Raw genomic sequence first — 23,934 nt, forward strand, 5'->3', positions numbered from 1 at the left:
ACCCTGTCACTTCTCATTACACTGTCCTCAATTCCTCTCTTCTCCTTCACTCATGAATAACAATAAGTTTTCTCTAATCCATATATCAACTTTGCAAAGACAGTTGCCCCATTTTACAGATGTTGAAACTGACGGCTAAAAAGTGGCTTACCCATTAAGAGGCATAGCTAGATTTTAAAACCAGGTGTGTGCAACCAGGTTTTTTCCACTACTTCATTGTCCCTTGTCCTCTTATGAACTCAATTATTCTCCCACCTTCATACATCATTTAAGTGATTCCACAACTATGTTATTTATGAAGCAGCCTGGCGTAAGGGTTGCACACATGGCACTGGAGCCAGTTTACCTAGGATCAAATCCTTTATCTACCACTTACTTGCTGTGTCTTAGTTTCTCGATCTGCAAAATGTGCATAGAGTTATAAGCATTAAATAAGCTATCACATGCAAAACACCTACAACAATGCCTGACATAAGTGTTCTAAAAATATTAGCTATTATTATTTCCTCCATGGGCCTCTAGCTCTTCTTCTTGAATATTCATTTACTCCTCACTAAAGTTTTCCTTTTTAAAGTGAAACGTGCTGCAGTGTCCTTCATCCCATGAGACCCTAAAACATGTATCATTGAAATCAAGTCTTTGTGAAAATTGAAGACCCAGATTCTGGGCCCATTTTAGTCCCAGATGTTATGGGCAGAATTCCATATGGCCTCTGTGATTCTCTCAAATCGCCCCAATCCTTGCTCAGTTCTTTCCTCTGCCCCAATCCTTCTTCAGCTGATGCAATTTCTTTTGCAATCCCAAATCCTCTGAGGAATCAAATTTCCCCTGGAATAATGGAAATTGCTACACAGGTTTAGGAGGACTTTCTTGTCCCAAACTACCCATGTCCCTTTGCCAGTAAGTTGCCACCACTGCCTCCAAGTCTCAGACGTCATCCACTCCACGTTCTTGAACAAAGGAGGTGCTAGTCTGACTCTATCCTACCTGGGTTATCTGTCACCGTGTGACCTGCATTTGGTTCTAGATTGCACATTTTAGAAGACAGACTAACTGCAGAATGGTAAAAGCAAAACCACCTCATGTGCAATCAAGAGTTTTGCTTGGTGAGGAGAAAACTCACTGAGAGCTTGGTCTCTGTCCTCGAACATACTCATAGAAAGGCCTGTCGTCTTAGAAGAGGATTTCAGTTTGTACTGCTTGACTCCAAGAAATAAAACTAAGTCGCTTTCAACAAACATTACTGTCAGGCCATGTGCTGGGTGTTAGGAATTAAAACAGGAAAGAGATACAGCAAAGAGTAAGGTAGATAAGCAAAGCCATCTCTGCCTAGCTGCTATTAGGACTTTGGGCAAATTAGAAAAACGTGCCCCTTCCTCAGGAAACCTGACTGCCTTCTCTTGGCAAGTTGTGATAACTACACAACTCCCTGATAAGATGAATGATGGCCCCTGGGGTTGTGCAGGGCATAAGTTGCACAACCAAGAGTGGCCCTAGTGGAAGCCACTGTGAGAAGAACCTTGCAGAGCCAGCCAGAGCAGGTGGCTGCATCAGCTCAGGCATTCAGGGATGTCTGGCGGACATTCAGGGGTCCTGGGCAGGAAAGCGTCTTCCATGGCGGAGCACTGGGCCAGATAGACTTTGTGATCTGCTTTTACTCTGAGATTATGCAACTTTTTCTGGGTTCTTCTACAAACAAGGTGGTACAAGCCAGCGACATGCTCATGTGAGTCTTGGCAGGAAACTTTACCCTCTCTTATTAAGGAGAAGGCAGGTGGCTCTCTCCAGAGCAGTTAGAATGGAGAAAAGGATCTGTAATTGGTGGAGTCACATCTATGGGGGGGTGGAGGGGAGCTGACATTTAAAACAAAGAGGAGATCAGAAATAATACTGGAGCAAGTTTGAAGATTAAAAATCCCTTACTACTGGTATGGCTAGTCATAAAGCTAGTTCATCTCACATGATCCAAATGCTTTTAAGTCGTCAGAGCTGGTGTTATTACACCCATTTTCCAGATAATCAGGTTGCATATCCAAATCTCCCAAGGTTCATTAGCAACAGAACACCAGCTCTAAGCCGGGGTTGTCTAACTACACCACTCTACTCCTATTCTCTTTTCCTTTCCTTTTCTTTAGAAAATGTCTTTGCAGTTTCCCAACATGGTGTATATGTAGACTCCTTCCAGGAATGAAAAAGAGAAGTTTTCAGAGCTCTAACGGACAAGAAGCTTGCCAGCATTGTTTAAGAGAAATTAAGGTTTTGATCACCCTCTACTGGCCAAGCACAGTGATGGCAGAAAAAAATAGGTGATGGCAAGGAGCGAGGAAGATTCAGAAAGCAACCATTTTAGAGAACCATGACTACCCTGCTGGAAAAGGAGGGAGGAAGCTGGGGCCTACAGTACCACTGGTAGCTTTTCCCCTTCCAATTTCTGCTACAAAAGGGAGAGGAATCCTTTTTCTTTTTCAATCCAAATAATATTTCAAGATGACAGAAAATATAGAGAAAGTAAAGCAGGAGAGTATGGAGGTCATTTAAATAAGGAACTGTGGACCCTCAGAGTCCCCCAGGTCACTTCAGACATTATACATTCCAGGATTCAGAAGCAACTTTCAGATATGATCATGGAACTGCTGTAGGTGATCTTTGGGACAATCATATCTAACAGTTTCAAATAATTTAAAGGGAAGACAAGAGGAACAACTATATGCATTTTATGAGACAAAAGGATCAATCAAGACTAGGGTCAGTGAGTTGAAATTATAGGAAAGCAGATTTTTGCTTTAAAGAACTTTTACCAACTAGAATTCTCTAAAAGGAGGAAACTGTCCTCTAAAGTAGTAAGCTCCCTGCCATGGAAATGGTTAGAAGAAGAGGGCTTATCATAGAAAGGGTGTTTGTGCTACTAGAGGTTAGACTATAAATTCCCAAGATGACATATCATGTTTCCCCAAAAATAAGACCTAGGCGGACAATCAGCTCTAATGCGTCTTTTGGAGCATAAATTAATATAAGACCCGGTCGGGTATAATATAATATAATATAATAAATATAATACAATACCAGGTCTTATATTAATTTTTGCTCCAAAAGATGCATTAGAGCTGAAAGCATAAAACTCCTAGAAGAAAAGATTGGAAGAAACTTTACAGACATTACCTGGAGTAAGATTTTTACTGATACATCCCCTCAAGCAAGGGAAGTAAGAGGAAAAATAAACATGTGGGATTACATCAAACTAAAAAGTTTTTTCACAGCAAAGGAAACCATCAATAAAACAAAAAGGGATCCTACTGAATGGAAGAAGATATTTACCAATGATATATCCGATAAGGGGTTAATATCCAAAATTTATAAAAAACTCACTCAACTCCAAAAAAACAAATAACGCAATTGAAAAATGGGCAGAGGACATGAAGAGACATTTTTCTAAAGAGGACATACAAATGGCAAACAGACATATGAAAAAATGCTCAACCTCACTAATCATTAGAGAAATGCAAATAAAAACCACAATGAGATATCACCTCACCCCAGTCAAAATGGCTATCATCAATAAATCAACAAACAAGTGCTGGCAAGGATGTGGAGAAAAGAGAACGCTTGTGCACTGTTGGTGGGATTGCAGATTGGTCCAGCCACTATGGAAAACAGTATGGAGGTATCTCAAAAATCTGAAAATGGAACTGTTACCTTATGATCCAGCAATTCCACTCCTAGGTATCTATCCGGAGAAATCCAAATCTCTAATTAAAAAAAATGTATGCACCCCTATGTTTATTGCAGCACTATATGCAATAGTCAAGACACGGAAACAACTGAAATGCCCATCGGTAGATGACTGGATTAAGAAACTGTGGTACATTTATACAATAGAGTATTATGAAGCCATAAAGAAGAAAGAAATCTTACCATTTGCAACAACATGGATGGACCTAGAGAACATTATGTTAAGTGAAATAAGTCAGACAGAGAAAGACAAATACCATATGATCTCACTTATTTGTGGAATCTAAAGAAAAGAGTAAGTGAATGAACTAATCAGAAACAGTCTCAGAGACATAGAGGAAAAACTGAGGGTTGCTGGATGGGATGTGGGGGTGGGGCAAGGGGGAAGGTGAGGAGATTAGAAAGCACAGTGGGTAACCACAAGATGGCCACGGGGAGACGAAAGTCATTTTGGGGAATGTAATCAATAACGTTGTAAAGATTTTGTAGGGATCCGATGGACACTTGTCTTATTAGGGAGACCACCCTCAGGGAAGACGTAGATGCCTGATCACTGCACTGTACAGCTGAAGCTGAAGCTGAACAATAATGAATGTCAACTACAATTTTATATATATATACATATATACAAGAAGTGGAGTACAGCATTAGGAGTAGAGACAGTGGAAATGTAATGGCTGTGTGCGATGTCAGATGGGTAGTAGATGGAGGGAGGGGGGTTATCACTGTGTGAGGGACATAAATGATAAATGTTTAACTATTACATTGTTTTGTACACCTGAAATTAATAAAAAAAATTGCAAAAAATAAAAAAGACACATTAGAATTGCTTGTCCGGCTAGGTCTTATTTTCGGGGAAATGGTATTCAGTCACCACCTATTGGTCTCATCTCTATTATTGACCATATTTGTAAATATGTGTTTACATGTTGTCTGTAAAAGAAACATCCACACCTGTAGAGAATTTTTTATAAGAGTTTATGTGAGCCAAAACTGATGACAATTGCAGGGAAGCAAGATCTCAAATGCTACAGAGAATGATAGTTTGCAGTTTCTTTTATGTATTTGGAATTGAGGAAATTTAAGGACGGTTACATGACGGTGGGAATAAGCAAGGCAGGGATTGGATTACAGGACAGTTAAGATTATGTGCGCTCTTGAGGGTGGTTACACACCTTTGAAGGATATTAATTCTGGCATTTCAAAGGTGTATTAACCTAGATGCACAAGAACAATGGACAGGGCTGGCTTAAAAACTTTTTCACTGAAGAAGTTGTATGCCTGGGACGTGACTACTCATCATGACCTTCCCAGTTAGAAATTTATGATCAGACCATCCTGTGTGGTTAGCTTCTATAGAATCCCTTTTCTGTCCACGACATCTGCCAAGAACTGCATATATTTTTCATTTCTTCCTTGTGTCTTAACACAATGCCTAACACTTGTAGGTTCTTGGTGTTTGTTGAATGAATTCATTGGAAGAGTATGAGATTCTTGGAAATCAAAATCGTTTTGAAGAGGGCTGGTCCGGTGGCTCAGGCGGTTAGAGCTCCATGCTCCTGACTCCGAAGGCTGCCGGTTCGATTCCCACATGGGCCAGTGGGCTCTCAACCACAAGGTTGCCAATTCAATTCCTTGAGTCCTGCAAGGGATGGTGGGCTGTGCCCCCTGCAACTAGCAACGGCAACTGGCCCTGGAGCTGAGCTGCGCCCTCCACAACTAAGACTGAAAGGACAACAACTTGAAGCTGAACGGCACCCTCCACAACTAAGATTGAAGGATAACAAATTTGGAAAAAAGTTCTGAAAGTACACACTGTCCCCCAATAAAGTCCTGTTCCCCTTCCCCATAAAAAAAAAATCTTAAAAAAAAAATCCTTCTGAAGAGGAAATGCAGGTGACACATCACGTGAGCAATCAGTACATTGGCCAACTTTTCCTTTGTTCTCTTGTGGTTTTGTCATATGGTCATGGTTATGTTACTGGAAGAAAATAATGGATCATCCTAAATTAACTTGTCTTAATACAATATGATTTGGATGGACAGCACTTGATCTTTCTAATGATATCTTTAAAAACCTGTTCAGGTATAGTAAGGACACAGGATTGAATTAGATAATCTAGATTCTACTCTCAGCTCTGCTACTAATTAGCCTACTAATGTGCCTTAGATCTGACTTCTTCAAGCATTGGTTTCTTCAGCTGAAAACAAGAGCTTAACCAGATTGTCCTTAAGGTTTCTTTTGGTGATATTTTGCAACTCATGGCCTCTTTGCTTTAGAAAGAATAATGAGTTCGAAATGGGAAAAGTTCCTTCAAGCCCAGCGTCACAATTCACTGGTTGCATCACTAGGCAGAGATCCTTTGACTTCAGAGGCTAGATAGAGCGCTACCAAAGCATCAACACATGTATGGTTAGTGGAACGGATGCAGGTTTCTTGGTTTTCCCCTCAGCCCAATGATTCTGTTCCGTCTAACCATTTCTTCTTTCTCCAGTCTAACACAGAGGAAGTATAGTGCTGAAAAGCATAGGCTTTGGAGAAAGAGAGCCAAGCGTGAGTCTTGACTTTCCCACATATCAGTTGTACGACACTGGAAAAGTCATTTACCTTTCTGAGTCCAAGTTTCCTGCTCTATAAAACAGAGTTTACTATTTCACAGGGGTTCTCAGGGTTATATTTCACAGGATTGATATAATGATGATAAATGTGTGCACTAGATTGTTTCTAAATATAGTCACATCATCTCCCATCCCTCATACTCCCTTCCAATGTGACCAAGAGATAAAGTCTATTTTTCTTCCCCTTGAATCTGGCCTGGTGACCTGTTTTAACAACAGAATGTGGTGGGAATGATGCTATATAACTTCCAAGGCTGGCCCTTAATCATCTACAATGATTCTACCTTGACCTCTTAAGATGCTCCTCTTGGGGAACCCTCTCATGCCTGAGAAAGCCCAAGCAGCCATGTGGACAGACTCACATGGAGGAGCACACGGAGGCCCCAGGCCAACATCCCAGCTGAGCTTCCCGTCTGTGGGCCCGCACTAACTGCCAACCATCCCAGCTCCTCAGTTGATACCACAGGAAACAGAACTAACCCCGCCAGTTCAGATTTGTGAGAAATGATACTAGTTGTGTTAAGGCACTAAGTTCGGGAGTACTTTTTTATGCAGCAACAAATAACGGAAACCAAGTATTTAACACAGTACCCAGCCCATAGTTAAGTACTCAAAAGAGGTGTGTGTGGGAGTGGTAATGAAGGAGTGATGTAAAAAGGTTTCCTCCTGTTAAGGGGAAACTAACAGGAGTCTGGGGCAAGCTGTAGGGAGATGTCAAAGGGCTCTAACACAAAAAATTCATTCTGCAAAAATACTGCCCTCCTCATCCCCAGGGCTCTCCCACTTCTTCAAAACACCACAAGACGATGCAGGAAGCGGACACTTTTAAGCAACTCTTTCTTGAAAAAAGTCCTTCCTTGCTTTGTACTTTTTTATCAGTTCCATTCATTGGTTTTCTGGGGTCCCATAAGGCAAATTTCTTTTTCAAATGACAATACTTCACATATTTGAAACCTAAGATTGTTTTGTCCCTCATTCTCCCCCCCACCCCCTTGTCTTTTCCTACCTAAGGTAAGCAAAAATTCTCCATATTCTCTTAGGTCGGATGGCCTGGTGTTCAGACCTCACACCTCGCGATTTGCTCATTTCTCGGACCTTTTTTAGTAAAATACAAAAGGGGGGGGATAAAATCCTCGCTCGTTCGCGTTGGGGGCGATTCCGCTCGCACAGGAGGTGCCTCAAATCTCCCGCGTACCCGAGACACCGAGATGCCAAGACCTCCCGAATTCCTAGAGGGCCCGCTGCGGCCGCGCACAACGGTCGGCGGGCGGGGCTATGACGCACCTCCGGCTGCGCCGGCCACGGTGCGCATCGCGGTGTCCCAGCGCCCCGAGCGGCTCTGACTCATGGTGAGCCTCCTGGTCCCCGGTTAGCTTGGCGGGCGGAAGAGGAAGCCTTGGGCGAAAGGGTTCGGGGAGGAACGAGTGGGTGTACCACCTGTGGCTTCCGAGGACCCCCCCGAGACCGGTCCTGGAAGGGCTGTGGGGAGGAGCCCCGTATTTCTGCTCTGCCCCGGATGGTGGAGGCGCGTGTTCCCTGGAAAGCTTTTTCCTCCCCCCACGGCTTTAACAGATGAAACTTTGTTTCGCGCAGAGTATTTGTGCGTGTGTGAGTGTGTGCGCGCGCGTGTATGTGTATGTGTGTGTATGTGTGTGTGCGCTCTCCCTTAGCCGAGCCGTCAGCCTGACCGGGGCTGCCATCTCTTTTCCCCCCTGGCTCTCAACGGGAGGTTAGAAATCAGGGCTAATTGATGGAACACGCCCGAGGGGGTGGGGACCTCCTGTGAGAAACCGAACCTCTTTAGAAGTCCTGGGTAGCGTCTGGTCCAAGGGAGGGAATAGTCCCACTGGGCTTTGTTCAGGTCAGAAAGCATGCAAATAACAGAGATCTGCTCAAGTTTGGAAACAGTATTAAAAGGAGCATTTGTTAATAGAGTTTGTCAAGAGAAAGGTGATCTGGTGGGTGAGGTACTTGGAAACCTCGTTTATGTAAGGAACAGTTGGAAAAACGGTGGAAAAGAAAAGAGTTAAGATGCAAGATGATTGTTTTCAGGAACTGGAGGATATTACGGACGAAGTACGTATTGGTCTAGGACTAAATTAGGATCCGTGAAGATAGTAGATTAAATAGTTAGGCACAATTTGGTTCCATATAAAGAAAACCTTATTAAGGTTAGAACTGTCTAACAATTCTGTGCCTCAAGAATTATAAAATTTGCCTGCCTAAGAGTTTTCAGGTACAGACTGAGTCTGATAAAGGGCATTCTAGGATTACATAGTTGGTAAGTCCCATTAAATTGTTAGAATCTATGATAATGTGATATATTTATGCCTCATCTTCTTCCAGAATGTGTTTGGGGCACTATTTGTGAGGTCATACAAGCTTTGAGAAATTGGCATAAATGAGGGGGGAAAAACTTGGAACAGAACAGAAGCCTTCTGCTTATTAGACCATGAACTTTTGTTTGATGGAGCTGTTTAGCTTAACATTCTAGATAGCCTAAAAGAGTAGTTCACTGTGGTTGAAGACAGTGTGAGTTAGTAAAAAAACCTCTGTTTCTGTCCACATGCTTTTTGATTTTATGAGCACTTTATTAACAAAAATTCAGAAGCCAAGTCCTGGAGGGCATCCCTAAATGAACCTTTAGACAAACTCAACATGACCAAATGTGAAATTACTGGCTTTACTTGGGGGAAAAAAATCAAGGCAGAGCATTATTTGATTCATTTTTTAATCTTCACCAGTCTGAGAGGTGGAAGCATTTCCTTTATTATAACTAAGGTTAAGCATCTTTTCGTGGATTAATTACTGAGCTGAGACTTGAAAGGTAAATAGAAGCCTGCCATGAGAATTGGGCCTTGCTTGAGCATCGGGAAGGAGGAGTGATGACTGAATGGGGAGACAGAGACCAGACGGGGATTCATTTGCTATGCAAAGAAATTAAATGATTTTAAACAACTGAGTGATAGGAGCAGATTTGTGTTTTAAACCTCTGTAAGTAGCCTTTGAGCCTGTGGAGATAGAATTGCCAAACTGGAAAATGGTCTATGTGATTTCAAAGGAGGAAGGGATATTGTGATGTTGCCAACTAGTTCAAAGCTAAAAGTATTTGGTAAAAATAGGCTTTGTGTTATGTTTGAAATAGATCTACTAGACACTATTTCATTAGGCCAGTATTCTGCCAATTCTTGGAAGAGAGTCAGAAATTAACTATTGTTGCTCCTAAGACGTGTGCCTTTGAAAAAAAATCATAAAAGAAAAAGGCTTCACAACTTTTTTAAATGTCAACTATGAGAATGGTCTGCTTCAGCACGGTTAGTGTTCAAGAAAACAGCTGTATTTCTCTTTACCACTCCTCCATAATAGAACACCATTTACCAAAGTTGCTTGTTTGCCCCAACGCCACTTATTTTTTTATTTAAATAAACATTTTGAATAGTTTCAGATTTATAGAAAAGCTCAAAAGATAATACAGTGAGCCCCTGTCTGCCTCTCACCCATTTTCCCTTATTGTTAACGTCTTACATCACTGTGTACATTTGTCACAACTAAGGAACCAACATTGGTACATTACGATTAATTTAACCAAGCTCCACAGTTTATTTGAATTTTACTAGTTTTTCCCTAATGTCCTTTTCCTGTTCCAGGATCCCATCAATGATACTACATTACATTAGTTTTCATGTCTACTTACTGTCCTCTGGTCAGTAAGTTTCTCAGTCTGTCCTTGTTTTTGATGACCTTGACAGTTTTGGAGCACTCACAGTCAGTTATTTTGTAGAATGTCCCTCAATCTGGGTTTGTCTAATGGTTTTCTCATGCTTAGACTGGGGATATGGGTTTTGAGGAGGAAGAGCACAGAAGTGAAGTGCTCTTCTCATCATATATTAGGCACGTGACTTATCACTGATGATGTTCATCTTTTTAAAAAAAAATTTTTATTGAGGTAGCATTGGTTAATAACATATAAATTTCAGGTATACAATATAATTCAGTATCTGTACACTACTGCATGCTCCCCACCAAAAGCCTAGTTTTCATCCATTACCATATATTTGACCCCATTTATCTATTTTTCCCTTCCGCCTCTGGTAACTACCATTCTGATGTCTCTATCTCTGAGTTTTTTGTTTATTTGTTACATTTTTGTTTTATGTTCCACGTGAGTGAAATCGTAGGGTTCCTGTCCTTTTCCGTTTAATTCACTTAGCATAATACCCTCAAGATCCCTCCATGTTGTTGCAGATGGCAATATTTCGTCTTTTTCATGACCAAGTAATATTCCTCTGTGTGTGTGTGTGTGTGTGTGTGTGTGTGTGTGTGTGTGTACCATGACGATGTTAATCTTGATCAGCTGGCTGAGGTAGTGTTTGTCGGGGTTCTTTCCCCCAGTCCCTTTCTATAATCTCTTTGGAAGCAAGTCATCAAGTGCAGCCTACACTCAGAGTGGGGAGTTAAGCTCCACCCTTAGTATCTACATAAATTATTTGGAATAATTTTGTGTGGGAGATTTGTCTTTTCTCCCCTATTTATTCAGTCACCTTTTTTTGCATCAGTATGGGCTTATGGATATTTATTTTACACTTAGGGTTATAATCCAGTACTACATTATTTATTTCATTACTCAAATTGTTTCAGCTGTGGCCGTTGGGAGCTTTTTGTATTTTGTCTTCTATGTCCATTTGACTTGCCTCTCTGTTTTTGCTTTTTTCGGGGGAGGGAGCATTGGTTTTATTTTATTTGACTTTCTGGCATTATAAGATGCTCCAGCCTCATCTTGTATATTCCCCAACCTAGAATCAGCGATTTCTCCATTTCTAGTTCCTGTTCTTAGAGAATGATGTTTAGAAACCAAGATCTGTGCACTGGGTATGCTGATTGCTACCAGGATGTCATTGCTTCTAGACCTTCTCAGCAGACAGACCTAGGAAATATCTGTATATTTACCCCTGTACACACACTTACCTAATTCTATGTCAGCCTCTCATTATTTTATGCTAAACTCTAGTTCATACTGCCATATTTTTAACTTAAATTTGTATTGACAATATTTTTTAAAACCCAATTTTACAATTTTTTACTCCTTAAGGGTAGCCCCAAAGATCCATGTATCACATTCATTCTTTACATGAATATTTGAGCACCTGAAAAGTTCTAGGTGTATTCTACGTGTTCAGAATATAGCAGTGAACAAGACACAAGTCCCTGCCCTCAAGAGTTGATAGTCCAAGGCAGGAGACAGTTTTTAAAATGGTAAAATACAGTAAATGATGTGGAAGAAAAGAGTAGGAGCATAAGGAGTTCTGGGGTGAGGGAGGGTAGAGTGCAGCTTAAAGCACGGTGGTCAGGGGTGCCTCGGCCAAAGGTGATACCCGAGTGCAGACCTGGAGGAGGTGAGGGAGCCAGCCAGGTGTAGTCTGCAGGAAGGTTAGGCAGAGGGAGCAGCACGGACAGAGGCTCTGAGGTGGGTGTGTGCCTCACAAGTCCAGGGAACAGTGTGGCTGGGGTAGAATGAACGAGAGAAGAACAAGATGAGATCAGAGGCAGCGGGCTGAGGTCTTGTGGGGCCTTGTTGGCCATTGGGTGACTGGCTTTTACTTTGTGTGACGCACAAAGCCTCGAGAGGTGTGAGCAGAGAAATGATGTGATCTGACTGGTTTTAACAGGATCACTCTGGTTGCTGTGTTGAAGGTGGACTGAGAGGGCAAAGGTGGAACCAATTTGGAGGCTATTGCTGTACCCCAGGCAAGCGGTGATCGAGTGGGATGGCAGTGTGAAGGGAGTGAGAAGTGGTGAACTCTGGGTCTCGGATGTAGAGCTAACAGGATTTGCTTATGAATTGTGTGTAGAATGTGAAAGAGAAAGGAGTCAGGGATGACCAGGGTTTTTGGTCCAAGAAAACAGAACAGTGGAGTTGCGGGTAACTGAGATGAGCAACTTTGAGGGGAAAGATGGGAAGTGCAGTTTTGGACATGTTAAGCTTGAGATGCCGTTGGACAGGCTAGTGCCAATGTCAAGTGGGTAGTTGGTCGTATGAGTCTAGGGTTCAAAGGAGCGGTCCATGCCGGAGATACATTGGCAATTAGGAGTATATATTAATAGATGATAATTAAAGCCACATGCCTTGATGAAATCTCCATGGAGACTAAGTGCAGCAAGGAGGAAGGGGTCCAAGTGCCTAGCCCATCACTTGGTGGTGAATTTGAATTGTAGGCACTACAGAACTGGTGCACTAGAAGATTCTAAGTCACTTTGCTAGTGAGCTAGCTCACCCGGGGCACCATAGCAACATCTAGGGAAATTTTTTCTTCTTTAGTTGCAACTATGTACATATTTTGCAGAGGCAATCGTGATGCAGTGGCATGTGTGAGAGTGGACTCCCCAAGCTCTGGGAACAGATCCACATGAACAAGACACTCCTTACTTAATGCCACCTGTGCTGTATAACTCCAAGCATGCTGTTGAGTTTCCCAGGCTGGATCCCCGAAGCTGAGCAACCCAGACGGTTCCGATGTCTACTGTTCTTGGTGTGCCGTCCGCTGGCTGGAGTCAGAAATTTTGTAACCAGCTTCGGGAAGTTATTCCAACACCCAGGTCTACTTTTAAGCATTTCTAAGGAATGCTCTCAGCACTGCTACAGATCTGTTAGTTTTAGTTATTTTAGCCTTTGGTGCCAGTGCCTTCTTTTAGGAGACAAGGTGGCAGCACTTCTCCACTGGGTCAGTTTTTAAGTATCCTGAGCTTGGGAGCTCCAGGAGCGGAGTGTGTGTGTAGGAGGGAGTGGCCGGTGCTGATTCTGGTTCACTCTGTCAGGCAGCTGTTGGCATCTCATAAGAGGCTTCGGAATTGGTACAGCGGGGGGGAGTCCAAGTGCCGACATACCTAGGGTTCTGGTAATTATTGAATTGTTCATAAAAGCCAGGTTACGTATTGAGGTTCTGTTACTAGAATCCTACTTTATATTTTTAAAAATTACCAAAATTGGTCACAAAAATAAGTGAAGGGGGAAAATAACATAAAGTACATGCTTTTAATATATATTCACTAAATGTGTGACTCGAAACACCTAATATAAAAGCTGTACCACAAATGTACATTTGTTGAGGGAGGGTTCTGCCTAGACTGGAATTGCTGTTTTGTTTTCCTGGGCTGTGGTGTTTTATTGTTTGGGGGGTTTTTGGTTTTGTTTTGTTTTTTGAAGGCGATGAAATTTGGACATTAGTAGTAAAACTTTTGTCAAAAGACTGCTTATGATCCCTTTAAAGACTTTCTGATATAAAAGTAATAATGCCCATTATAGAATATTTGAAAAATCAAAGAGAATTTTTAAAAATTGAAATAACCCATAACTCTATAACCCAGAAGCATCACTGTTTTGTCCATTCTCCTTCATTGTGATTATGTGTATATTATGGGTGAGTGTGTAACCTGGTATTTCAAGTGCTGTCAAGCCAGATCCATGGAGATTGACGTGCTTGTTAGGAATTAGCATACTCAAGTTTTTAAATGCCGTAGATTATCTGCAACGCCTAGTCCCTCACTTTCAGCTTATATAAACCATTTGTGCATTCTTTCTGTGGTGTCTATCTTTGCCATCAATATAATTTCATATAACAAACATCCATGTAGGTTTTTATCTGTTTGGCTCTTTATTGAGACTGCTGGAATTTTCCTGCTCTAGATTATCCAAATTCAGGCAAGACTCACCCATGTGACATGAAAGATGCTGCTTAAAGTTTGAAAACATGCTCAGGAAGGCCCGTCACAGCATGTAAGATTCACTAATTTATGTAGTTTTCTTTCAAAATATATTTAATGAGTGCCAATTATGATGGACTGATTCTCTGCTTACGCGTTTGTTTTCCATCTCCCTCACTGACTGGGAAGCTCTGTGAGGATAACAGTTACCTGTCTTGTTCATCACTGCAGCCCTAGTTCCAAATCCATAGCCCGTATTCAGTAAATGTTGAATGAGAGGACTTCACTTTCTTGGCAAATGTAAAAAATAGAAGTAATTATATTAATATTTACTACAGATGTGTTTGGTATTCTAATGTATTAACCGAACAAAATATTTAGAATATTTAAAATTTAAAAGGGGAAAATACTTCTGAACATTATTTGTTTGTATCATCTGTTATGATTTCATTTTTTCCCTTAATTTCTCGCCATACATAGGTCATCAAAATAAATACTTCTCTAAAAATATAGGTTACTTTTGGTCTAATCTCTCTGTCATTCCACTTGCCTTTCTATGAAAGCTAAAGGTAGAGGGCATTGAAAATCTTGAGTACACACTCCTTAAAATGGGTCAAGTGAAGCTCACAATTACATCATTAATTATACTCAATCATTTTCAAATTTACTGGTTAATTCCAACCTTATAACTTGATTCCTGGTCACGCAGCCTAATCCAGTCATTTGACTAGTAAATTTTGATGCTGAAAGTCTTTGGTTTAAACAGACTGCATTTGGCCAGCACGTAGCCTATTGAAATCTCAGAGGAGATTCTGAAACAGTTTATGGAGCAAAGGTAATTTAAATTTATTATTTTTTTATATTTGAAACACAAATTTATTTTGATTCTAAACGAAAAGGAACTGGAATGATAGTAACAAACAAGATTTCCCCACTGGATATTGTGATATGACTGTAGCAGTCTTACATTTGAAACTCGATAAGGAACCCACTGCGTTTGAAACAGCTAAATATGCAGGTCCAAAAAAGGAAGTTATTTTTAACTGCCACACTCACTCCGAAGCCCATCCATCTCCTTCAACATCCCAAAGATTGAGCACATGTTCTGCTTAGCTCTGTAATACAGTGGCAAACACGCTGCACCGCTGCCATCACAGGACAGTTGTCTATAAAACTAGACTTATGATGCCGGGCCCCAGTTTCACTTTCACAGGTCGTCATCCTCCTCCAGGAGGGCAGTTGTCTGAGCAACCTCTAGGTCCCGCTCCTGCTGTGCTGCCAAGGCGGGATCCATGACAACCTCTGGTGGGGCAAGGGCAGGCATGGCAGCGAACTTCAAGTTAGGGTCTCCGATGAGTTTTCGAGCAAGCCAGAGAAAGGGCTTTTCAAAGTTGTACTTTTGGCAGATCTGTCGTAGTGCTGAAGATTCTTCTTTCGGTGGAAGACAGTTGATTTTGCCTTCACTTTCCTGTCCTTAATATCCACTTTGTTGCCACACAGCACAATGGAGATGTTTTCACATACTCGTACCAGATCTCTATGCCAGTTAGGCACATTCTTGTAAGTTACTCTGGAAGTTACATCAAACATTATAATGGCACACTGGGCTTGGATGTAATAGCCATCTCTCAGTCCACCGAATTTCTCCTGACCAGCGGTATCCCACACATGGAACTTAATAGGTCCTTTGTTGGTGTGGAACACGAGGGGATGGACCTCAACACCCAGGGTAGCTTCTAAATTCGCCAGTCAGGTGACCTTTCACAAATGTAGTTTTTCCAGTCCCACCATCACCAACCAATACAAGTTTGAACTGAACTTGTTCAGTTCTCCTTGGGCAGCCGTCGTGATGTTACTTCCAGAAGCGTCTCTGGGCGCGTCTGAGAGCTAGAAAGACTTGAGGAAGCGCAATTCAAATACCGGGGAGACGCAACGGGCACGGGGCGCGAGCGTGTGCCGAGCGAGGGCGGGGCAACGGCTAAGTTTCATGTTTAAACCGTGCCGCAGTGTGCCTTTTAGGAGCGTGGAGACAAAGGAGGATGTCCTCACCTAACTCCAGGGAGATTTTGAACAGTAATTTTTATGATAGCTTTATGATGGCCATAATTTCTTGTGCTAAAGGTATAATTGTACAGACCCAAAAAAAACCTGTAATTTTTCTTTCGGTGATTTTATGGTAACCATATTTTCTTATGTTTAACCGGTAGCCCTAAAGAACCAGAAACCCCAAAGAGCCAACATCCCTGATTCACAGAGCCCCGTCTTTAGTGAGGCTGTTTCTGGAGTCCATATGATGACCAAGGTACTGGGCATGGCTGCAGGTCCAGGCTCTAGACCCCCACAGGAGCAGGTGATTATGAAAGTCGAGGAGGAAGAGAAAGAGAAGTGCTTTCCTAGCCTGGAGATGTTTCGCCAGCGCTTCAGGCAGTTCGGGTACCATGACACACCTGGACCCCGGGAGGCACTCAGCCAGCTCCGGGTGCTCTGCTGTGAGTGGCTGAGGCCAGAGATCCACACCAAGGAGCAGATCCTGGAGCTGCTGGTGCTGGAGCAGTTCCTCACCATCCTGCCCCGGGAGCTGCAGGCCTGGGTGCAGGAGCACTGTCCCGAGAGCGCGGAGGAGGCTGTCACTCTCCTGGAAGACCTGGAGCGAGAACTGGATGAACCAGGACAGGAGGTAGGCTGGGGGCACCTTTTCTTATCCTGTAAGAGGGGGAGCCGAGCATTCCAGGCAGGAATGGCTTTGTCCGTACAATAATAGCTGAGTGGGAGTTTCCACTGAATTAGACCAGATTTCCTCCTATTTTTTCCTACTATCCTATACTAGTTTTAGCCTTGAGAATTGAATGGGAGAGTGTTTCTTTTCTCTTTCCTAGAGATTCTGTATGGCTCTCCTGAGATTTTCTTCCATTCTAGTTCTTAGAGTGAGCTGTGCATAAACCCAGCCATTGCTAATTGTCTCTAGGTTTCACCTCCTCCAAATGAACAGAAACAGATGTGGGAGAAGATGTCCTCTTCAGGAACAGCAGAGGAAGCCCTGAGCAGCACACAGCCACAGTCTGTGGAGACCAGTCCCAAATATGAATCTTGGGGTCCCCTATACATCCAAGAGACTGGTGAAGAGCAGGATTTCACTCCAGAGCTGAGACAGAGTCAAGGTAGGAACCATCTGTCAGGCCCCCACTCAGTGCCCCAGGCCTTGTGATTGAAGAAACAGCCTAATTGTAATGACTAGTTGTGAGGCGATCCCGTGGATTGACTTGACTGGTTTGGTGCGTCTCGGTCAGGGTCCTGGTATGGGAACAGATGACACACTAATAAAGTCAGTTGAAGTGAGTTGAATAAAGGGACTGTTTATGGAGGTGTGGACAGGTTGCATGGACCAGTTCTTACTGTGCTTGTTCCTTCGTTAATGATTTTGTGAACCTGTTATAATCAGTGTTGGATTATGTAGAAATGGTCCCTGGTGGTAAATTCTTTTGCAACCTCTGCCTCATTAGGCGTTTAAAGTTTTTCACTCTTATTAAGTTACTTATTTCCCACACATAGTTCATGGCAACTTGAAGGGAAGGCTGTGTGAGTAACCGAGGGATTGCTCATCGTGGAGAGTGAAAGGGATTTTAGCTCCTGTTACAGTCACCAGCAGACAGTGAATAGCCTGGAAGCAGCTGAATGCTGATTGCAGGCAGAGGAAGGAATAGATGGTAGGTGGGGAGAGAGGGAGACAAGGAAAAGGGGGTTGGAGGAAAGTGCTTTGTCGATTGGGGCTTCTGTACTTGGTGGGAGGTGACCATGCTCAGGGGGAGCCTGAGAGAATTTCTCTTACTCTCCTTTTCCATGTATGTGGACAGTTAGATGGACTCTTAGAAGTATGACTGCCTAGTGAAATGCTCTAAAAAGATATATTGCTTCAATCTGATTTCAAGTGTTACTTTATAACTAAAAGAATTACAAGTCATAGCCAATGAAGGTTAAATGCTATGAATTGAACCCTGGTGGGAGTTATTTTCATTCAAATTAATAAGGATCTAGGACTAGAATGATTATAAATGGACTGAATGTTCTCTTTTATTGATTCTATATTCAGCTTTTGTAAGTGTATGGATTTTTGAGAGTTTGCCACTGGCCTCTTATCCCATAATTATCCTTTTTATTTTCCTTAATCAAATTTGACCCTTCAGCAATCTTTCTTTTTTCCTTCTGCCTGAGCGTCACCCATCTCCTTTGCTGCTATCCCAATATGCTTGGTTTTGTCTTACTGCCCTCTATGTGTGAATTTCTTCTCCTGGCAGAAAAAGCCATGTATTAGGTTGGTGCAAAAGTAATTGCTGTTTAAAAGGTTAAAAACAATTGCAAAAACTGCAGTTACTTTTGCACCAACCTAATACTTACCATGCTGTAATAGTTTCTGGTAGGGGGCTTGTGTGAAAGTCTGCTACTGGAAACTAGATTTGATGATGGCTTATTTGTATCATTGTGATATTGTGACCTCTCATAGAGCAATATTTGGTCACCCTTTAAAAACCCATCAGCGTCACCTGATGATTCTGTTTGTCCTTTAACAGTTTCTTCTCAGAACAGGAAACAACTGATATGTCCTTATTCTACTTACTGTTTCAGATTGTAAATCGAACACCCAGAATGAGGAATCAACAGATACGCAGAAAAGTTCTGAAGAGTCTCATGCAGAAGAATTCAAAAAGAATATTATTCCCATGGTTATTGCCAACAAATGTGAGGCCAGGTTAGACAGGCAGTGGGTAAACCTTGAAAAGGAAAGAGGAAGAAAAACCCCTCTCTTAGATAAAGGTTCCAAGAAAGGTAGAGAATTAATGTCTACTAAACCTGCCCCAGGAGAGAGACGTTACATATGTGCTGAGTGTGGGAAAGCCTTTAGTAATAGCTCAAATCTTACTAAACACCGGAGAACACACACTGGGGAGAAACCGTATGTATGCACCAAGTGTGGGAAGGCTTTCAGCCACAGCTCAAACCTTACCCTTCATTACAGAACACACTTGGTGGATCGGCCCTATGACTGTAAGTGTGGAAAAGCCTTTGGGCAGAGCTCAGACCTCCTTAAACACCAGCGAATGCACACTGAGGAGGCCCCATATCAGTGTAAAGATTGTGGGAAAGCTTTCAGTGGTAAAGGCAGCCTCATTCGACACTATCGAATACACACTGGGGAGAAACCTTACCAGTGTAATGAATGTGGGAAGAGCTTCAGTCAGCACGCAGGTCTTAGTTCTCATCAGAGACTCCACACTGGAGAGAAGCCGTATAAATGTAAGGAGTGTGGGAAAGCCTTTAACCACAGCTCCAATTTTAATAAACACCATAGAATTCATACCGGGGAAAAGCCCTACTGGTGTAATCATTGTGGGAAAACCTTCTGTAGTAAGTCAAATCTTTCCAAACATCAGAGAGTCCACACTGGAGAGGGAGAAGTGCTTTAACTGTCAAGTATGCTCTCTTGGTGGTGGTGGTTTTTGTTGTTTTGTTTTGTTTTGTTTTTAGAAATGAATGCTAGGGAGAATTCCAGTAATAGCAATATAAACTCTGGTGGTAGATTTTGTTTTACTCAACACCAAGGTATGCCTGAGTGAGAGCTCAAGCAGTGGCACGGTAGGAAGGCAGGCCCTGGAGGGTGTCAGTGGATTCCTCACTTGCCAACTTAACTGGGGCAGGGTCCCCTCCACACTTCAGGTCCCATAAACCATGCCGGCATTGCCTTTTGTATAGTTAAATTGATGTGTATCCAGTATAATTATGCAAGAAACATTACAACTGTTTAACAAGAACTATGATTTGTAAAAACTTGCGCCATGTTGAACATGATCTGATTCAGAATAAACTTACAACATCTTGTAATGCTTCAGGACTGTTATTATAATAAATGGTATGTTTGTTGAACACTGTTCTAGAGAGAAAACTATTCCAACTGGTTTAGCTTTGGGGAAATTTGGATTTGGGGTAAATAGAATGTTTAATACTTGTGAATATGTGTATTAGGAAATTGCAGTAGAGTGTTGAGTGTCTTGATCTACATTGTGCTTTTTTTCCTATATACTAAACACATTTTTTTAATCATTGGGAACATTTTGTCAGCCTCGTGTACATTTTGGTTGTGTCTATTCTGTCTCCGCCAAATTCTGAAAATCTGACTCTCCCTGAGAAGCTGCCTCCTTCTAAACTTCAGGAGTCAATAATGTACAACCAATTACCTTAAATTCATCTGATCTTTTCTCTCTGGCTGCAATCTCTTTGATTTCTTAAGATACTTCTCTCTCAAAGTCTTGGCCAGTTGGTCCTCCTGTTACCTGGAACCCCCACTGCTTCACTCACTGCTATCACTTGCTTATCTTCATATTATGAGTTTTTTCCACCTCCGATTAGTAGTCACTAAAATACCTGTTTGTCTCCGACTATAGCCCTAGTGACCACGCAAACCTGAAATGCCAGGAGTAGGGCCTGCAAGATCAGAGCTGGTTCTGATCTCTAGAAACTGCCTGTGTGCCATCCTGGAAACAGATTAAACTACATGTAATAAGTCTTTATGCACCAGCCAGATTTGTTAGGGAGGGGGTCATTATTGAAAAAAGAAAACAATTGTGCTTGAAATTTGAAATGTTACTGTTCCAGTAGCTTGCTGACGATCTTCTGGACGTCCTGCCAGCACCGTCACTCAGTACCTTTCCTGTGAGCTCTCCTGTGTACGTGAAACATGATGGAGGCCCACAGAGAATTTGGTGATTAGGTAGCCGCTGATTATCTGTAGGGCTCCTGCTGGAGCTGCTCCAGGTAAGGAGAATGAAGAGCCCTTCCTAAGCCTGAGGGCCTGCGGCTCATCCTACTTTGGTGAGGTGAATGGGTCCCACATCTGTACTGCCCGTTATTTTCCTGATACCTTCTGTGCAGTGGGTACTTCCTGAGGGACATTGATGGAGGACACAAAGATCTACACACTTCGTTTCAGTGCCCATATGTCCATCTGTAAGCTGATGTCTTCCTCAGATATTGTCTCCAGACTTTACCCTTACTCTTTGCAAGCCCCTTGTCTAGAAAAGTTGTTTGCCACAGCCCAGGAGGCCATGACTTTCCCTCAAGCCATTTCTCCCCCCCGTACAAAGTTGGTGCCCAGACTGCCTGCAGCTCTCCCACTCTCTGGATTTCTCACAGTGGACTTCAGGGCCACTCCTCAGGAAGGCCATAGTAAATCAGTGTTTTTTGGGTTCACACTAACATACTGAGCTGACCCCTCTGTCAAACAGACCCACGTGTTGCTTCCACCAAGTCAGAGAGCCTGCCATGAGTCCACAGGTGTGAGCAGAGGGAGAAGCATCAGATGAGCAAAGGCAGGTGACACGGGTCTGAGTCTCCAGCTTACAACCCCTGTGACTTCCGGACCTGCTCATGCCTGATCCCAAATGTGACATTTCCTCCATATTATGGATCGTTGCTGTGTCCACCTGATCCAGGTCGAATGACTTGTGAGTCAGAGCATACTCAGCTGCGATTAACAGCTCCAGTTACATGGTCACTGTCCCGTGGTCAGTAGCATCCCAGGAGCTGCTTTTCAAACTGAACAGTTCTCTGCTGCAGAAGGTATGGCCTTGCTCTAGAATTCTATTGGTAAGCTCCCACTGGGGCTTAGCAGACCTCTACACCACATTTGTACCTACCACAGATACCTCTAACACCATCTGAATCTGCCGGGTCATATAGTACTTGGGCTATATGACTGGGTCACACTTGAAAGTGTATGTGTTGCCTCCAAAATCCAAGGAAGCCCACCAAACACTGCCTCTTAGTAGTGAAGGCAAGATGCAATAATTTGTCCATTACATTAGAATTTTCCCGTATGCCTAAGACATTTGGACCCTTGAAAACTTCACTGATATAAAAGGCCCTTGAATCTTTGTAGGATTTATCTCTCATCCTCTGGTATGTATGTGTTTTACTGAGGAATCCAAGTACACTTGCTATTTTCTGTTCACCAGGTTTGATTATTATTATTATGTCATCATTAGAATGATGTTCCACAGAATGTCCAGAAAACCAAAGTCCCTGTGTGAAGTAGCAGGAGGGTTGACAAGACTGGGTCAAGAAATTGAGGGTGGGGGCCGGCCCGGTGGCTCGGGTGGTTGGAGCTCCGTGCTCCTAACGCCAAGGTCACTGGTTCTATTCCCACATGGGCCAGTGAGCTGCGCCCTGTACATCTAAGACTGAACAACAGCTCTCCCTGGAGCCGGGCTGTCACGAGCAGCCAGAGGTTGGCATGAGCTGCCGTGAGCTGCTGTGAGCAGCCAACTGACGACTGGTGACTGGCAACTGACTGCCTTAGCCGGGGGGAACGCAAGGCTCACAATACCAGCATGGGCCAGGGAGCTGTGTCCTACACAACTAGCCTGAGAAATAAGGGCTTGAACTGGAGTGGGGGGGAGGGGAAGCATAAGGGAGGGGGGAATAAATAAATAAATGAAATTGAGTGTGTTCTGCTGTCCTGGTTAATTGTGAACTGTCTTTGATCCTCTTATTGACGGAGATGGGCAGAACACATTCACCAGATTACGAGCTGGCATACCAAGAGCCAGAGGCCCTGTTGATCTGTTCCAGTAAAGATGGGTACAGCAGTTGTGATTAAGCTTATGGCAGACAACATCATCCGCCATGATTCATCAGTTTTTTACAGGAGCAATACAGAAGAATTGCGTCTTAAATCCTTGAGGGCGGGAGTAATCAATTCCACACAGGATGTAGTATTCTGATTTACCATCTTGGCTAGGTAAAAGGAGGGGGATTTCATGGGTTCCACTTGGCCCTTTCTGCCATAATGACTTAGGCTATAGGTTAGGGAACCAAAGTGCTAAATGTCCATCCCCCTGCTGAATATATTCATCCCAATTATCATCTCAAGAACAGAATCACAGTGTGTGTGTCTCCGGACCCACTGAGATGGATTTGGGTGAGGACTCCATTCATTCGCTGACCTCTATCTGGATACCAATGATGGGAATTTTAGACCCTCTAGGTCTGTGTCACCTCAGACCCTGTATCCATTAGCGCCAAAGGTCTGGGCATTCCTTTCCCCCTACTATACTCCGCAAAACCCTTTGGAGAAATATTTATTCCATATAGTTGTGATGGGATTGTAAGGTTCTTCCCCAAAGAAACCCAGATCCTCCCCTTCAATTGATTATTCTGGATTGGCGAACTGGTTCAGATCTGGAAAGTTGGTGAAGGACTGCAATTTCCCATTGCAACGCTGATACCAGCCTTCTCACCAGCTCGTGAATTTTTTCTGTTTGTTTATACAGTGGTACCTCGGTTTTCGAACGTAATCTGTTCCAGAAGACCATTCGAGTTCTGAAACATTCGAAAACAGCCGACAGCTAGGTCTCAGGATCTTGCACTCAGCGGGAGCTGTGTGACATGTTCGACTTCCGAAGTGTGTTTGAAAACCGAAGCATTTACTTCCAGGTTTACGGCGTTCATAAACCGAAATGTTCGTCAACGAAGACGTTCGAAAACCGAGGTACTACTGTACAAGTCAAGCATTACCCTGCTGGCTTTCGGTCCTTCCTAGGAACACCAAGAGTTAGCCATCGCCACAGATTCCTGTGGGTTGCCATTCCAGCCTTGTTGCTCATCGTGGTAGCTATTCTAGAAATCAGTCATCCCCATTGACACTAAAGACTCAGTTCCATGGCAGCATCTCCTATTAATTCTAGCCCACAGAGAGAACCACCACTGAGCTTCTCTGTAATACCTGGGCTCCCCTCATTCATGCTCCGTAGTGGCTTAGTAAATGGAGAATTCTTTGGGCCCTCTGAGTAACATAGTTGTTGGGTTCTCCAGTCTCACGTGATAAACTCACTTTTTCAT

The 23,934-nt window shown here is 42.9% G+C and overlaps 1 protein-coding gene and 1 pseudogene across 3 annotated transcripts in view; one reads left to right on the forward strand and one right to left on the reverse strand.

The window, feature by feature from the left end:
* Positions 1–19,921, forward strand: part of ZSCAN21 (zinc finger and SCAN domain containing 21) — a 42,123-nt gene extending 22,202 nt beyond the window's left edge. Inside the window, exons 1-4 of one of the 3 annotated variants that reach the window (XM_033109981.1) lie at positions 7,634–7,697; positions 16,254–16,723; positions 17,012–17,204; positions 18,667–19,921. In XM_033109981.1, the coding sequence (XP_032965872.1) occupies positions 16,337–16,723; positions 17,012–17,204; positions 18,667–19,505 (1,419 nt within the window). In that variant the 5' untranslated portion in view covers positions 7,634–7,697; positions 16,254–16,336 and the 3' untranslated portion in view covers positions 19,506–19,921. Of the gene's footprint in view, positions 1–7,633; positions 7,698–12,689; positions 12,943–16,253; positions 16,724–17,011; positions 17,205–18,666 lie in introns of those variants that run through there. The other 2 variants (XM_033109980.1, XM_033109982.1) reach the window with 2 other exon arrangements.
* Positions 14,128–16,240, reverse strand: LOC117024580 (GTP-binding nuclear protein Ran-like; annotated as a pseudogene).
* Positions 19,922–23,934: the final 4,013 nt, after the last annotated feature.

The sequence above is a fragment of the Rhinolophus ferrumequinum genome, chromosome 7, assembly GCF_004115265.2.
Source record: "Rhinolophus ferrumequinum isolate MPI-CBG mRhiFer1 chromosome 7, mRhiFer1_v1.p, whole genome shotgun sequence".
NCBI lineage: Eukaryota > Metazoa > Chordata > Mammalia > Chiroptera > Rhinolophidae > Rhinolophus > Rhinolophus ferrumequinum.